Raw genomic sequence first — 15,538 nt, 5'->3', positions numbered from 1 at the left:
TGTATTTGAAAGCTAGAGAAGCAAGAAAACTATAGAAAAGGGGAGAGAGTGTGTGTGTGTGTGTGTGTGTGTGTGTGTGTGTGTGTGTGTGTGTGTGTTAAGTTCATTGGCTTAAGGTTGGAGTGGTGAAGGGCTTGTGGAAGAGGTGTGTCTTCAGCTGCTTTTTAAAAAATGTGATGGTGTCAGCAGTTCGGATGGAGGTTGGTAGCTTATTCCACCAGAGAGGAACAGAGAGGGTGAAGGTTGTGGAAAGTGAGATTTTATGATTTTATATAATGCCCTAAAAAATATCAAAATATATTGTAATATAGAGTAGAAAACATAAGAAAAAACAAGTCATTGTTTGAATGAATTGCATTTTTAATGTTCTTTTAAATAATACATCCATTTTTTTTTCTCCCTTTCTTGCAGGTTGTGCAGTACATAGGCGAGATTTGCCGTTACTTGCTGTCTCAGCCTGTGCGCCCCTCTGAGCGACAGCACCGTGTGCGTTTAGCCGTGGGAAATGGGCTGCGGCCGAGCGTGTGGGAGGCTTTTATGGAGCGTTTCGGAGTAAAACAGATCGGCGAGTTCTATGGAGCCACCGAGTGCAACTGCAGCATTGCCAATATGGATGGCAAGGTCAAGTATCAGTGTTGTTCTTAGAACGTTGAATATGCAATTATCAGTTGTAACAGGTAACTGAATAGTAAAAACTCACTCTGAACGCTGCAGGTTGGAGCTTGTGGTTTTAACAGTCGCATTCTGCCAAACGTGTACCCCATCCGACTGCTGAAAGTGAATGAGGAAACCATGGAACTGGTTCGGGACAAGCAGGGACTGTGTGTGACTTGCCGACCTGGTGCGTTCACAGCCAAGTACTCTTTGATTTATATGTTTCCCAAATATAAGTTCATGAAATAGGTTTCACATCATTTTAGATCTAATCTTTGTAATAGAAGTCTGATATACGGTGGGCTCAAAACATATTTGGACACTTCGAATGGGTCATATCAAATTATTATTAAAGAAACAAATAAATATGTGAAATAATTATTATATAATGTCATTGCATTACATAAAATGTCAAATTAAATGCCATTTAATTTTTTCAAAATGGCATTTATTTTCATTTGTTCAAAAAAAAAAAAACAATAAGCACACTTATCAAGTTAAAAGGGTTATTATTTGACTGCATCAGACTAGAAAAATTTACAAAATAATCAGCAGTCATTTTGCTCCCTCAGATTTGCTCTTATCATAGGTTTTTCTCTTCATGTATTGACTTCCACTCACAGGAGAGCCTGGGCTGTTGGTGGGGAGAATTAATCAGGAGGATCCTCTGCGTCGGTTTGATGGGTACGCTAGTCAGGATGCCACCAGGAAGAAGATCGCCTACAATGTATTCAAGAAAAACGACTCTGCATATCTGTCAGGTGCACCTGTAACACACTGCAAAGAAGTGCCAGTGTCTAAAAGTTTCTAACAGTGTGAAAGTTACCGCTGTGGTGAAATGCAAAGTAATCATTTAAATGTATACAGTTGTGCTCATAAGTTTACATACCCCTTGCAGAATGTGCAAAATGTTAATAATTGAAACTATATAAGAGGGATCATGAAAATGGCATGTTATTTTTTATTTAGTACTGTCCTGAATAAGCTATTTCACATAACAGATGTTTACATATATTCTACAAGACAAAATAATAACTGCATTTATAAAAATTACCCCATTCAAAAGTTTACATACCCTTGGATCTTAATACTGTGTGTCATTTCCTGGATGATCCACGACTGTTTTTATATTTTGTGATAGTTGTTCATGAGTCCCTTGTTGGTCCTGAGCAGTTCAACTGCCTGCTGTTCTTCAGAAAAATCCTCCAGCTCCTGCACATTCTTTGGTTTTCCAGCATCTTCTGCATATCTGAACCCTTTCCAAAAGTGACTGTATGATTTTGAGATCCATCTTTTAACACTGAAGACAATTGAGGGACTCATGCATAACTATTACAAAAGGTGGAAACAATTACTGATGCTCAAGAAGGCAACACAATGCATTAAGAGAACTTTTGAACAGGATGATATTTTTTATCATATTTATACATTTAGTACCTACATTTAGTATTTATACATTTAGTACCTATACATTTATACATGCATATGATACCATATTTTTTCATTTAGTACTGGACTTCAGAAGCTACATAAATACGTACATGTTTCCCAGAAGACAAAATACGTACAATTTACCCTGATCATCCAATTTAAAAAGTTTACACTGAATAAAAACAGTCGTGGATCATCCAGGAAATGACACACAGTATTAAGATTCAAAAGTGTAAACTTTTGAATGGGGTCATTTTTATAAATTCAGTTATTATTTTGTCTTGTGGAGTATATGTAAACATATGTTATGTGAAATAGCTTAGGACAGTACTAAATAAAAAATAACATGAAATTTTCATGATTTTGTTTCAATTATTAACATTTTGCACATTCTGCATTCTGATCATGACGATTCTCAGTATTTTATTAAACAGTACTGACAGATACCTCAAAACATGCCGCAATCAAATTTGTGGCCTGCGTTCGATATTAAGATATTATTATTTTTTGTTAATTTACAAATGCAACCGAAATGTACAATGAACATATAATTGATGTAAACGGCAAAACCTGTATGCCAACTTGGGCTTCAGCAACAAAAAAAATACACTTTCGTTTTTTTTTTTTAATAATATATAAAATTCTGAATTCTAAAAACACGTGTGTGAATACGTGTTGCATTGATGCATCATTTGTGAACATTCTATGACTGATCCTTGAACGAAGCTCCAGTGGATTTGGATGTATAGTTTGGGGTGATTGCCCTGCTGGAAGTCCAGTTATCATCAAGCTTCAGTCAAAAGCATCTTAATTTTTGCCAAAATGGCTTGATACTTCCATGATACTTCCAAGAATCCATGATGTCCTTCATACAGTCAAGATTTCCACTTCTGCAACAGCAAAGCAACCCCATAAAAAGACTAGTCGACCTCCATGTATGATCATGAGGATTGTGTGCATCCGCTCATAAGCTTTGCCTTTTTTGCACCAGACATACCGCTGATGGGTCCAAAAAGTTCCCGTTTGTCATATCAATCCATAAAACATTCTTCCAGAACACCACAGGTCTATCCAAATTCTTATAGCATATTGAAGTCTACTTTTTATGTTCTTCTTAGTCAAGAGATATTGTTATTTTTCTTCAACACCCTCAAGGTTTTCTGGTTCAGCACATTTTAAACTTATGAAATTGGCTGTTGCACTACGCAATAAACTTAGTTTGTTGGTATGGTGTCTCTTAGGTGATGTTTTAGTTATGGACGAGCTTGGGTACATGTACTTCCGGGACCGGAGTGGTGACACGTTTCGTTGGAAAGGTGAGAACGTGTCCACTACTGAAGTGGAGGGAACACTGAGCAGCCTGTTGGGACAAACTGATGTAGCAGTGTTTGGAGTAAACGTACCAGGTGAGACAGATAAAGACAATTTTGTCCTAAAGTTCACAGGACCCATAATTCCTGTAATGTATACGTCAGATATCCTCATATACAGTGTGTGTGTGCTTGTATAGGTGTGGAGGGAAAGGCTGGAATGGCTGCCATTGCTGACTCAACAGGAAACTTCAACTGTAATTCTTTCCTGAAAGAGGTTCAGCAAGCTCTTCCTCCTTATGCACGGCCAGTATTTCTACGCATCTCCCCATGTGTAGATACCACAGGTGAGGAAAGATCTCCAGATGCTATACGGCCTGGAATTGATGATATATTAAGTATTATGCCATATATGCACTGTACTGTAGTTTTGCAAGCGGTATAAAATGTGAATGTCACAATGATTAATGTGCTTTTATTGAGCTATTAAGCTTTCAAACCAATTCATTTAGAAAACTTGTCTCACAAATTGTAATTATGAGAGCATTTAGACCGAGATGATGTTTGTTTTCTTCAGTCTGTTTCAAAGAATCGATTTCTCCTCATCATTTAAAAATATATGCAGAAAGCTCCGCATAACATTTCTCATATATAAAAATATTTTTGTAAAAAAATGTAAATGTTTCTCTTAATAACTACGTATTACCATAGGTATAATTTTAAGAAATTACTAAATATCATTGTGCATTATGTTGATTATTTAAACTAGATTTCTACTGTACTTTTTAAATGAGTATGATCATGGTATTGGTCATATTTAAATAAAATATAATAATTTTTTATTAGGGCTGTCACAATATCAGATTTTTACTACGCTCCTCATTTCTAATTTTTGACATTTAGTTTTGTTGAATGTTGAATCTCAAAAATAAATGTATGGGTCAAATTTAAATTTATTTGCAAATTTTTGAAATTAAATTGAATATTATAATTATCAGGGCTGTCACAATATCAGATTTTCACTGCATTCCTCATTTCTGATTTTTCTGTCCTGCCATGGGCATTTAATTTTTGTTGAATCTCACAAAGAAATGTATAGGTCATATTATTTAAATAAAATATATTAAAAAAAAATTTTTTTTTAATGAAATCTAAATATTATCATGTTTACTAGGGTTAGATTATGGTTTTATAATCTTTATTAGAGCTAGATTAGGTCTTGAATTTCTTTTTTATCTACCTGGCTACAATGGCTGTTTGTTTAAAATTATGCTTAATCTAAAAAAATAAAATCATCCTTTTCTAAAATATGAATATGCATGCTGCGAGCTGATTTCCTACCCTTAACTATTCACAGGAACATTTAAAATTCAAAAGACCAGATTGCAAAGGGAAGGATACGATCCACGGCTCACAACTGACCAGATCTACTTTCTGAACTCCAGAGCAGGCCGTTATGAGCTTGTGACCGAGGAGCTGTACAATGCTTTTGAAGAAGGCAGGATATCCCTTTGAGACAAAGAAGAGAAGGTAGTCTGAACCTACCTGGTCTTCTAACCTGTGACCGCACCCAGTGTTACCACGATGCAACAGAACCCACTCAGATTTGTTCTGCTAGTATTTAGACAGTTTTTACATTTACATGCTTTTGAAGGGGTTTCTTCAATTTGGTAGCAAGCTGTCTTCACAATGACAAGCTGAATATCTGATATGCAATAGATGAGACCGTGAGAGAGAATTATTTTAATTTGTTATTCTGATTTGATGGTAGCGTACATGTGACAAAATGCAATATGTGCACTCCCAATTTTAACCAGTTCAAAAAAAACAAAAAAAAAACACTTAAGCCAACAGGATGAAAGATGAAACTCCACTGTCTAGTTTTGACACTATAGACCAGGGGTGGCGAACGGCGGTCCTGGAGAGCCGCGGCCCTGCAGAGTTTTGGCTTAACCCTGATCAAACACACCTGAACAAGCTAATCAAGGTCTGAAGGGTTAATAGGAAGCTACAGGCAGGTGAGTTTTATTAGGGTTGGAGCTGAACTCTACAGGACCGGAGTTTGCCACCCCTGCTATAGACTTAAACCACTATAATACTTGGAGCCTGAAAAAATAATAATGAGTGTATGTTAACAGACTTAAGATTTTTACTACATAACTGTTGTTAAAATGCCTAACTCCAAAGTGACTTTTAGAAAGCTGAAAGATGCAGCATATCATTGTAAAGAGCCACAACAAAGTGCCTTAGATTTTACCTGCTCGAGCTTTACCCATGTGTGATATGACAAGATGAAATGCCTCACACTGACATGGGAACAAAGATGTTTTGTAAACTAAAACATTGTAATCGCATTAATTTACTGCAGACTTCTGAATGGTTAAAGGAATAAATAATCATTTTTATTGCAGACTCCTCTTTTCTGATTCTATTGTCCTGACATAAACATTACACTATTATTAAATGTATGGATCATATTTAAATAAATTATATAATTACTAAATAAATAAAGTAATTCTTATTAGGGCTGTCACAATTTCAGATTTTCTCTACACTCTTTTCCAATTGTATTTTCCTGAGCCTGACATTGAATTTTTGTTCAATGTTTAATATATTTAATAATTTTCACTACACTCCTTATTTCTGTATATATTTCTCTATATATTTTAATGTCCTTGTATTGATGTTTACTTGTTCTTGAATCTCACAAAAATTGTGCATAGGTCATATTTTAAAATATATAATAATTGTTAAAAATAAATGCAAAAATATTCAAATTTAAATAATGTAATTCTTATAATGGCTGTCACAATATAAAATTTTCACTACACAATTATTGTGGCCAAAAGAATTCACGATAACGATTTAATTGCGATGTCTATTCATCTTCAACTTAAATTAATCACACTCGAAATATAGATTTTTTTTTTTTTATGGAATCCAAAAAACCGCCCACACTGGCAAGCAAACTTTGTTCAGGTGCGGGTAGAGTCTCCCTTTCACCTGTCATCTCCTCTGGCGTGATTTTGTGTGGCAGTAGCAGCTAGACGTTGGCTGTTTCACATACTCTCCGAGTGGGTACTTTTGAATATGTAATTACTTTGCGACCATGAAAAAAGTTCAATGTAGAATTAAAGTAATTAGGATATACTACATTCATCATATTGTCATTGTCATGTGACCTACCAGCAGTTGCGTTGCTTCACTGCCATTCACAACACCTCTCCTGTGGCCTTATGGCACAGAAAAGTGTCCATTGGATGCACACTTCAGAATCAGTTTTTGATCTCAACGGCCATTAATCGGCTGTCAGTGAACGTGTCAAACCAGCGATCAAAGACTACAGATTTTAGCCTAGGAGTATAGGAATCTTTTAGGATTTTTCAAATTTGTCTCAGACAACCAAATCGTGGCCAAATTCGCACAGTGTGAGCTGGTCTTAACATGAGAGGTGAGACTTGAGGAAAGAAATGCTGAGAGGGACGTTCTTCACATCAGTCCGTCTTAATAGAGATCCACGCTGGCAACACTTTCAGTGGGTGCTCCTTACAGGCGCTGCAGAAGTATGGGAATGCTCTCGGAGTGATGATGTCCGTGAAGGTGAACAGAGGCGTTCTCTCCCGTGGGTCGTAGAAAGTCACCCTGGACCTGTTCATGTCCAATACGATCCTCACCACCTGCGGCTCCTTAGTCATAGTGAGAGGGGACCATGGGGCAGTACAGGCTTTATACTCTCTGTTTCGTAGCCTAATGGTCCAGAATCCCTCTGCAGGGGTCAACACGTGCTTTCCCTTTCGGCTGATGGATGCGCTTGCAACTCCAATGACCCAGTAGGTGTTGTTTTTGACCTCCACGTCCCAGCTGTGTCGCCCAGAGCTGAAGCCCTCGTAGCCCAGCACCTCTGCACCTATATTGAAGCGCTCAGGATTTTCTGGGAGTTTAAAGGTCTGAGAGCAGCACTGTATTGTAGTCAGATCCTCTGACAGGAGGAAGCAGCTTGCCGCAGTGTTTGGATCAAGAGTCACTGGAGCTGCAGCAAAGGAATAGTTTGAAAGGCTAATTAAAATGCTAATGTTTCTCTTTAATGGTCTCTTTAAAGCAACTGTGTGTATGTTTTGTTTGTTTGTTTTTTACCTTAAAATGTCAAGTTTCAAAATCATTTTATTAGTGCAATGACTTCTAATAAGGTGAATGGTTTCTGTTTTTTACGTACTCCCAGAACAGAGCATGGAAGTTTGGTGAGCGGGTTCCAAGAGAAGGGCAGATTGCTTTACGGCACGTGAACGGTTATCCACTGTAATTGCAAACACTATCCACTGTTATTTGCCTCAATGAATTCCACTCACTTAACTGCAGGGGCTCCAAAGTTGCAAAAAATACACAAAACTACATGCAGTTGCTTTAAGTGTGAATATTGTGAGAAAATCTCCAGGTCTTCGTTTCACAAAAGCATTGTAAGCTTAAGTGCATCGTAGACCATTGAAACTAATGGAGCTACGATCATCTTAGGCTTACGATGCTTTTGGGAAACGCAGACCTGGAGATTTTCAACCAAAATACATACATAAATTATATTTTTACATAAAGAAAAGTAAGATTCTTTCTTCAAATAATAGATATTTTTGCATTTTTATGACAATAAAACCACTTTCCGCCTCAAATTCTCATTACTGTGGTGCATTTTTTTGATTGGGCCCAATTTGGACATTTTCACTTAGGGGTGTACTCAATTTTGTGGCCAGCGGTTTAGGCATTATTGGCTGTGTGTTGAGTTATTTTGAGGGGACAGCAAATTTAAACTGTTATACAAGCTGTACACTCACTACTTTACATTGTAGCAAAGTGTCATTTCTTCAGTGTTGTCACATGAAAAGATATAATCAAATATTTACAAAAATGTGAGGGGTGTACTCACTTCTGTGAGATACTGTACTTACTATATTAATAACAATAAATTATGCATAATTACACACAACTTAACCTTAAACCAAACCCTCAGCCTAAACCTAACCATAAAGTAAATACATGTAGTTAATTAATTTTACTCAGTACTCACAAATGTATAATTACTTTGTAACAAGGGCACCGTAAATAAAATGTAACCATACTTTTATGAATGTATTTATTTTAGTATTTTTATTACAGTAATGTGAATGAGATTTTTCACATTATAATAGGCTACTGGCAATTTTGAATGTTTAGTCTTGGTAAAAAATACAAAATAATTGTCTTTTTTTCCTTTTTGGTTAAATTTGATCCAGACATTGCTTGATAGAGGTTTAAAATTGGCAAATACATACATGTAAAAATGTGGAAATGACTTGGTAGTTTGATCCTGAATATACTCACTATATTGAATGATTTCCATCATTCTTTCCCAGACTTTAAACTTTATTGAGCCTAGATGTTTGACTACATCAAGTAGTGAACCAGTTATCATCTCTGGATCCTGGGGAATACGCCAGGTTCTGTCAATACAGCAAAGAATACAGAGTTATTCTGGGACTAGGTCACAGAGCAAATTATACTTATTTAGATGGGGGGGGGGTACCTCTTTATGGTGTCTTTATAATTCTAGGTTAAATAAAAATAGAATCAGATTACTAAAAGTGCAACATGCGAATTGTAATTTGTGTTTTAAGTCATTCCTTTACGAATGTTCACCTTGAGGAATGGTATATCCTGAGATCTCATCTCCTGTTCAACAATTCTTATAGTGTTGCTAAGTGAAGTGATGTCACTCTCCAAATCTTCAATCTTATCGTTCATCATCTGCCTTTTCTGATCCTTCTCCTGCTTTAGCATGGAAAGCCTGGATGCCTCCTCGTCTCGCAGGAACTGGTGCAGTGCCTCAAACTCCTCTCGTATCTGCCTCTCTGTGTTCTCTGCCTGACTCTGTAATGAGAACGTTATCATTTACTTTTTCTCAAATGGAAAGTTAATTTTCTCTTTCTATAATTGTTTGATTCAACAAAGCCAATTCAAAATGAAAATACCTTAATATGATCTATTGTTTGCTCACAAGTGCATTTTGCTTTTCGAAAGAGCTTCAGTTTGTGCTGAAGTGGTTTCAAAGCATTTTTGAGTTCCTCCTGAATACAAATGATAACACAAACAAAGAGTTAGTAATTACTAGATGTGTCCGTAATGAAACACGCCTGTTTAGTTATTCATTTAGAGAGACCCAAACTTTTTTGAACTTTTCTGTTGAATATCTTTGGGACAAAAACAATGGCAAAATATGAAGGCATCAGCATCCATAAGAAGAATGGACCCTTTTCACAGCCTTCGATTACTTAATTATTTTGTTTATTTATTTTTTATTTATGTACATTTATAACATACTTTGAGTTAAATTACCCTGGATTAACTCACGAAAGGCTAGTCAACGCTGCTGCAAGGGGATTCCTAGTGCTGCTACTGAACTGATGTAAATTAAATATTTCGCTTTAGATTTGATCATTTTCTTGGAAAGGCATGGAAATGCAATAGGGTTTTATTTTTGCTTTTTGCTTTTTTTATTTTTGTTTACTGAAAACAGGAGTGCAAAAAATTGTCTACCTCTAGAGAAGTTCACCCTGCTATACACTTTTTCTGTTGAATATCTTTGGGACAAAAACAATGGCAAAATATGAAGGCATCAGCATCCATAAGAAGAATGGACCCTTTTCACAGCCTTCGATTACTTAATTATTTTGTTTATTTATTTTTTATTTATGTACATTTATAACATACTTTGAGTTAAATTACCCTGGATTAACTCACGAAAGGCTAGTCAACGCTGCTGCAAGGGGATTCCTAGTGCTGCTACTGAACTGATGTAAATTAAATATTTCGCTTTAGATTTTATCATTTTCTTGGAAAGGCATGGAAATGCAATAGGGTTTTATTTTTGCTTTTGGGAAAAACAGGAGTGCAAAAAATTGTCTACCTCTAGAGAAGTTCACCCTGCTATACACTCTTAAAGATAAAGGTGCTTAAAAGGTTCTTCACAGCGTTGCCACAAAATAATTATTTTTTGGTTCCACAAAGAACCATTCAGTCAAAGGTTCTTTAAAGAACCATCTCTTTCTTACCTTTTTATAATCTGAAGAACCTTCTTTCGCCACAAAAAAACTTTTGTGAAACAGAAAGGTTCTTCAGATGTTAAAGGTTCTTTATGGAACCATTTAGACAAAAAAAGGTTCTTCTATGGCATCGTGAAGCACCTTTACTTTTATGAGTGAAATTTATTGCAGTTTTCCAAACTTCGAATTGTGAAAAGGATCCATCGAGGGAAAAAAACATTAGAATTAATAGTCCTGACCAAGGATGAATTATAGCCTGGACCAGTGGGATTAGAATTTAACATCCATGGAACCTCTCCACAAGGTTAAAGGTCCTTTATTAAAAGGTTCATCACACTAGAAAAAAAGGTTCTATTAAGAACTGTTCACTGAAAGGTTCTTTGGGAATCCAAAATGGTTCTTCTGTCATCACTGCGAAACCCCAATTTTGGAAACTTTATTTTTGAAAGTATACAGTTGTTCAAACAACTGTAGGAAATAAATCCATCCATTCATTTTCCAAACTGCTTGTCCAGAGTAAGGCGGTGGAAGTGCTGGAGTCTATCCCAAAGTCTTGAGAACCACCTTGAATGGACTGCCAGTCCCTTCTAAGTACTAGCCAAGCCAAACCTTGCAGCTTCTAAGATCAGGCCAATATTATGAGATAAAAATTCTTACATTTGAGTAAAACCAAGATATGATAATGTCTTGTTTCTCTTTTCAACTCCCTGGTTGAATGTGGATTGATAAGAGGGGGCCTCCTAATCCGTCCTTGGTCTTGACGTCAAACGATTTTTAGATTCTTTTGAGGAGATTTTTGTGTATACTTTCTTCAACTCTAAACTAAGCTCTTGGGCATCTGGTTTCAGCCCAACCAGGAGGCCTCAACCCTAGCATACCGCTATTAATAGTCTGATAATGAACCCAGCCAAGAATCCATAACTAACCATTTCCGAGGACCTAAAGAGAAGGAACAGTTGTCCAAATGGTTATTCTCAAAAAAAAAAGTTTTTGGTTTCCTTCTTGTCCTTGAATTGAAGGTACAATTGTTGAAACTATAGATTAGAATCAACATTGTATTTAAACAATGTCAAACATTGATGCAAGCGACCATGAATCTGTATGTAGACATACCTTGCAGTCATGTGAAGCTTCATTTAAGGGATATAACCTGTGCCCCTTGTGGTTGGCATTGGCAGATGATTTGCATTTGCTACAAGTGGGTTCCAGGTCCTCCAAACAAAAGAGTGTCAAGGTCTCACCATGCTCCTTGCACGCAAGAGGGTCATTTTTGCAGTGCTCCAGAAAGCCCTTGCAGGTCTTTTCAAGCGTTGTGTTGACTATGAGCTCCCCCATAGATGATGGTTGACAGCAAAGGGGGCATTCGCAAGATCCTCCACCATTCCACAGGCTCTCCAGACAGAGTTTACAGAAGCGATGTCTGCAAAACAGCACTACGGGCATTTGTAGGATATTTCCACAGATGGGGCATGACAGGTCTTCTGCGAGATGTGACTGCTTGGAGGCCATTGCTCCTTTGAGCCCTTCATTGCCCAGTTGGGTCACAAGGGGATACTATGCCCTCCCTCTAACTTAAGATTACCCTTGGGAGATATGTCTTCTGATTGGCTGCAGTATTTACTCAGAGTATACATTACTGAGCAAGGTACAGGCCGACACATGATATCTTCTGATGAATGCCTAAACATATTATTTCTGCATATTATGTAACATCAAGCTCCTGGAAAGTGATTTGACCCCGGCACTGACGTAAGAGGAAATATGTCAAGATTTTCTTTGGAGAAGATAATGTATGCCACCTCATAAGAATAATTAAAAGGCATGATAAATAAACAGAAAACTGGAAAGAACAGTGGTGTGGAAAAAGTGTTTGCCCCCTCCTGATTTTCAGTGTTACACTGAATATCATCCGATTTTTATCCAAAACATTTCCATGAATCTTCATAACACCACAATAAGTTAAATCTTTCATGCATTCATTAAAGATGGTTATAAAACATTCAGCGCTATTTGCAGTTAATGCATGCTAATGGAGGTGTAACCAGTATCTGGTTGCTCCCCCATTAGCAGCAATAACTGCAACCAAATGTTTCCTGTAGTTATTTATATGGAGGAATTTTGGCCCACTCCTGCTTGCAGAACTGCTTCAGCCAGGGCCGTCGCTAGTGGGGTGAAAGGTGGTGACGATTTATAGGGGCCCACGGCAGAGGTGGGCCCCCCGGCGATTTCAACCGACTGCCCGAGGCCAGCATAAAAAGACGGCCTGCACGTCGTCATGAAAGCTTATCAATTGCACGTGTTTTAAGCCTTGCCAATTTAAACATTCAAAACATTTTAAAGCATTCAAACACAAGATGTGGAAAAACTCAACTGAGTGTTCGCGTGTTGAGTTGCGCACACGGAGAGCCGCGTAAACACCGAACCGAGCTCTTCTTCGCTTCCTCCCGTGCCTGAACGAACAAACACACCTCGCAAGTTTAAACATAAAAACACAAAAATACATGAAAAACTTAATAGCTGCTGTCAGTGTCCTTACAGGGTTAGTTCACCCAAAAATGAAAATTAGCCCATAAATTACTCACCCTCAAGGCATCCTAGGTGTATATGACTTTCTTCTTTCAGACGAATCCAGTCGGAGTTATATTAAAAATGGTCTTTGATCTTTCAAGCTGTTTAATGCCACTCAGCAGGTGTTGCATGCATCCGTCCAAAAGCAGTTTAATAAAATGCACCCATTCATTTAAAAAAAAGTGTGCACATTTGCAACGCTGATCTCATACATCATCCGCCCGGAACTGCTTCCTTTTAGAGCAGTGAGCGCAAGCTAGATTAAAGTGATTATTACGTTTTGAATATGGATAGTTTTCTTACAAAAACGCATCGATTCGCTACAGAAGGCCTTTGTTCACCCCCTGGAGCCGTGTGAGACATTTTTTTATGGATGGGCGCATTTTATTTAACTGCTTTTGGACTGATGCATGCAACACCCGCTGAGTGGCATTAAACAGCTTGAAAGATCAAAGACAATTTTTAATAAAACTCCGACTGGATTCGTCTGAAAGAGGAAAGTCATATACACCTAGGATGACTTGAGGGTGAGTAATTTATGGGCTAATTTTAATTTTTGGGTGAACTAACCCTTTAATGTTAATCCAAGAAATGAAATGGGAGAAAATCACTTACTGCTCTTTACTGAATTATTTTGTAGTTTTAACAAGAATTAATCTATATTTAATTTATACAGTGAAGACTACGCAATGCTATTTACATTTGATTATTCCGTTGCTGTACCATGACACCTACAAACTTGAACAATTTTAACATTGTTTAATTTGTATATTTGTTCTATTTGTTTATTTGTGCTATTTACACAATTTCAAACAGGGCCTACGGGTACAACCTGCACCGGAGCCCTGCAAACCCCAGCTACGGCCCTGGCTTCAGCCCAGTGACATTTGTAGGCGTTGATGTGTGAACAGTGCGCTTTAGATCCTGCCACTTCAACCACACTTCGTTGGGGTTTCATTCTGGAATGTGACTAGACCATTTCAGAAGTTTAGCTTTCTTTAGGGATCATTGTTTTGGAGCATATCCCAGTCAGGCTTCACCTTAAATTTAAAAACAGGCATCTTTACATTCTCCTCAATAATTGTCTGGTACAGAGCAGAATTTATTATTCTTTCAATGATACCAAGATGTCCAGGTACTTATACAGCTAAACATTCCCAAACTATAGCATCACTGTTTTTGACAAGTTATTTTTATGAAATGCAGGCAAGAAAGTCTTGAAGATCTTTAGAAGTTGCTCTAGGGTTCTTGGTGACTCCCAGAATAATTTTGTGCCTTGCACTTGGACAATTTTTGGCAAAACACCCACTCCTTGGAAGATAAGCTGTTAACTAACAGCTTAACTATTAAAGATTAACTATTTATAAAAGATTAACTATTTCAAACTGTATACAATCTGATAATATGATTCTGATTATGTTTCAGTGGAGGCTAAACAATGTGCGAGACTTCCGATTCATTATGCTCTATAAGTAAATGGAGGAATAAACCTATTTTAAAACAAAGAATGCCAAAGTGCAGTAAACTGTAAATGTATTTGAGCTAATAAGTTTATAATTACGAGAATACATTCAAATAATGAGATAAGTAATAGCAGTTTGTAATGTCAAGCAGCATAACAGACTGTTTTTGTACAGCTAAAATAACCTGAAGCAAATGACACCTGAAACCTGGCACATTCAAGTTATAAATATATGTGTCTGTTCTTACATTAAAAACAAGGTGAATACCATAATCTATAATGAAATCTGACCACTTACAATGTGTCCAAACTCAGAAATTCAGACAAGGGGCAAAAACTTTTTCACAGAACTGTGAAACTGAGAATTTACCAATAGAATATACTGTATATATATAAAGAAAGTCTTGTAAGACTGTAACAAGATTGCCGGTCGTTGTTGACATACTGAGTGAAAAGGACTGGACCTAAATTTAGTTTGCTAAGTAAAACATAAATTAGATTACACAAGATAGTGATACAATATACAAGATAAGATTTACTGATTATTTTCATGCATCGATAAGCTTGTGCAATCTGATGCAGTCTTTATTATATCTTTATCACTGAGCTGTGCTGTATTTAATACCTTCAGTCTTTGCTCCCTGAACTTTCTGAGATGGGATCCAGAGGCCTCTTTTCTGCAGAAAGGACATTGCGTCTCCCAAAACTGCTGACAGCAAATTTCACAGAAGCTGCACCCGCAAGAAACACAGCACAGGACCACTGGAACACTGAACACTTCCCCACACACCGAACAAGAAGGGTCTTCCTCTAAGAGCGGCGAATCATCCTCCATTATCTCTGATGATATGAGCTGAAGAGATATACTGCGTCTTCGGTCCTAAGTGTTATAGATAAAAATACCACCGCTCCCTATGTGCCTTTTCATACTCCAGACGCTTGACCTTTAGACTTGATGTCTGGACGTAAATGCTCACAGACAGATATTGAGATCTGAGGTGAAGACAGCATTTGTTCCTATTAATCATTTCCATTAGCTGGATAAT

General features: G+C 37.1%; 2 protein-coding genes across 2 annotated transcripts in view; one reads left to right on the top strand and one right to left on the bottom strand.

Annotated features, from left to right (window-relative positions):
• LOC107587997 (long-chain fatty acid transport protein 1-like) overlaps positions 1–5,223 on the top strand; it is a 10,631-nt gene extending 5,408 nt beyond the window's left edge. Inside the window, exons 7-12 of the mRNA XM_016275979.1 lie at positions 412–621; positions 715–841; positions 1,278–1,415; positions 3,327–3,491; positions 3,596–3,742; positions 4,753–5,223. Coding sequence (XP_016131465.1) covers positions 412–621; positions 715–841; positions 1,278–1,415; positions 3,327–3,491; positions 3,596–3,742; positions 4,753–4,910 — 945 coding nt within the window. The 3' untranslated portion in view covers positions 4,911–5,223. The remainder of the gene's footprint in view (positions 1–411; positions 622–714; positions 842–1,277; positions 1,416–3,326; positions 3,492–3,595; positions 3,743–4,752) is intronic.
• A 1,535-nt stretch (positions 5,224–6,758) lies between these two features.
• LOC107588012 (zinc-binding protein A33-like) lies at positions 6,759–11,971 on the bottom strand. The gene is made up of 6 exons (XM_016275995.1): positions 11,576–11,971; positions 9,392–9,487; positions 9,060–9,290; positions 8,947–8,969; positions 8,745–8,863; positions 6,759–7,425 (listed from the first exon to the last, which is right to left on the bottom strand). Exons 1-6 carry the CDS (start codon positions 11,969–11,971, stop codon positions 6,890–6,892), a joined length of 1,401 nt encoding a protein of 466 aa, XP_016131481.1. The 3' UTR covers positions 6,759–6,889.
• Between the last annotated feature and the right edge of the window lie 3,567 nt (positions 11,972–15,538).

This window comes from Sinocyclocheilus grahami, unplaced genomic scaffold, assembly GCF_001515645.1.
Source record: "Sinocyclocheilus grahami isolate Dianchi unplaced genomic scaffold, SAMN03320097.WGS_v1.1 scaffold97.1, whole genome shotgun sequence".
Classification (NCBI taxonomy): domain Eukaryota; kingdom Metazoa; phylum Chordata; class Actinopteri; order Cypriniformes; family Cyprinidae; genus Sinocyclocheilus; species Sinocyclocheilus grahami.
The sequence above is the reverse complement of the archived record's forward strand: the minus strand, read 5'-3'. Positions and strand labels throughout refer to the sequence as shown.

What these genes read in the sequence shown, in the direction of transcription:
- LOC107588012 (XM_016275995.1), bottom strand. Translation starts at nt 11,971, where the DNA reads ATGGCCTCCAAGCAGTCACATCTCGCAGAAGACCTGTCATGCCCCATC. An exon ending in AGGATATACCATTCCTCAAG is followed by an intron (nt 8,970 to 9,059) that starts GTGAACATTCGT and finishes TATTTAACCTAG; the next exon opens with AATTATAAAGACACCATAAA. An exon ending in GATGGAAATCATTCAATATA is followed by an intron (nt 7,426 to 8,744) that starts GTGAGTATATTC and finishes CCTTTGCTGCAG; the next exon opens with CTCCAGTGACTCTTGATCCA.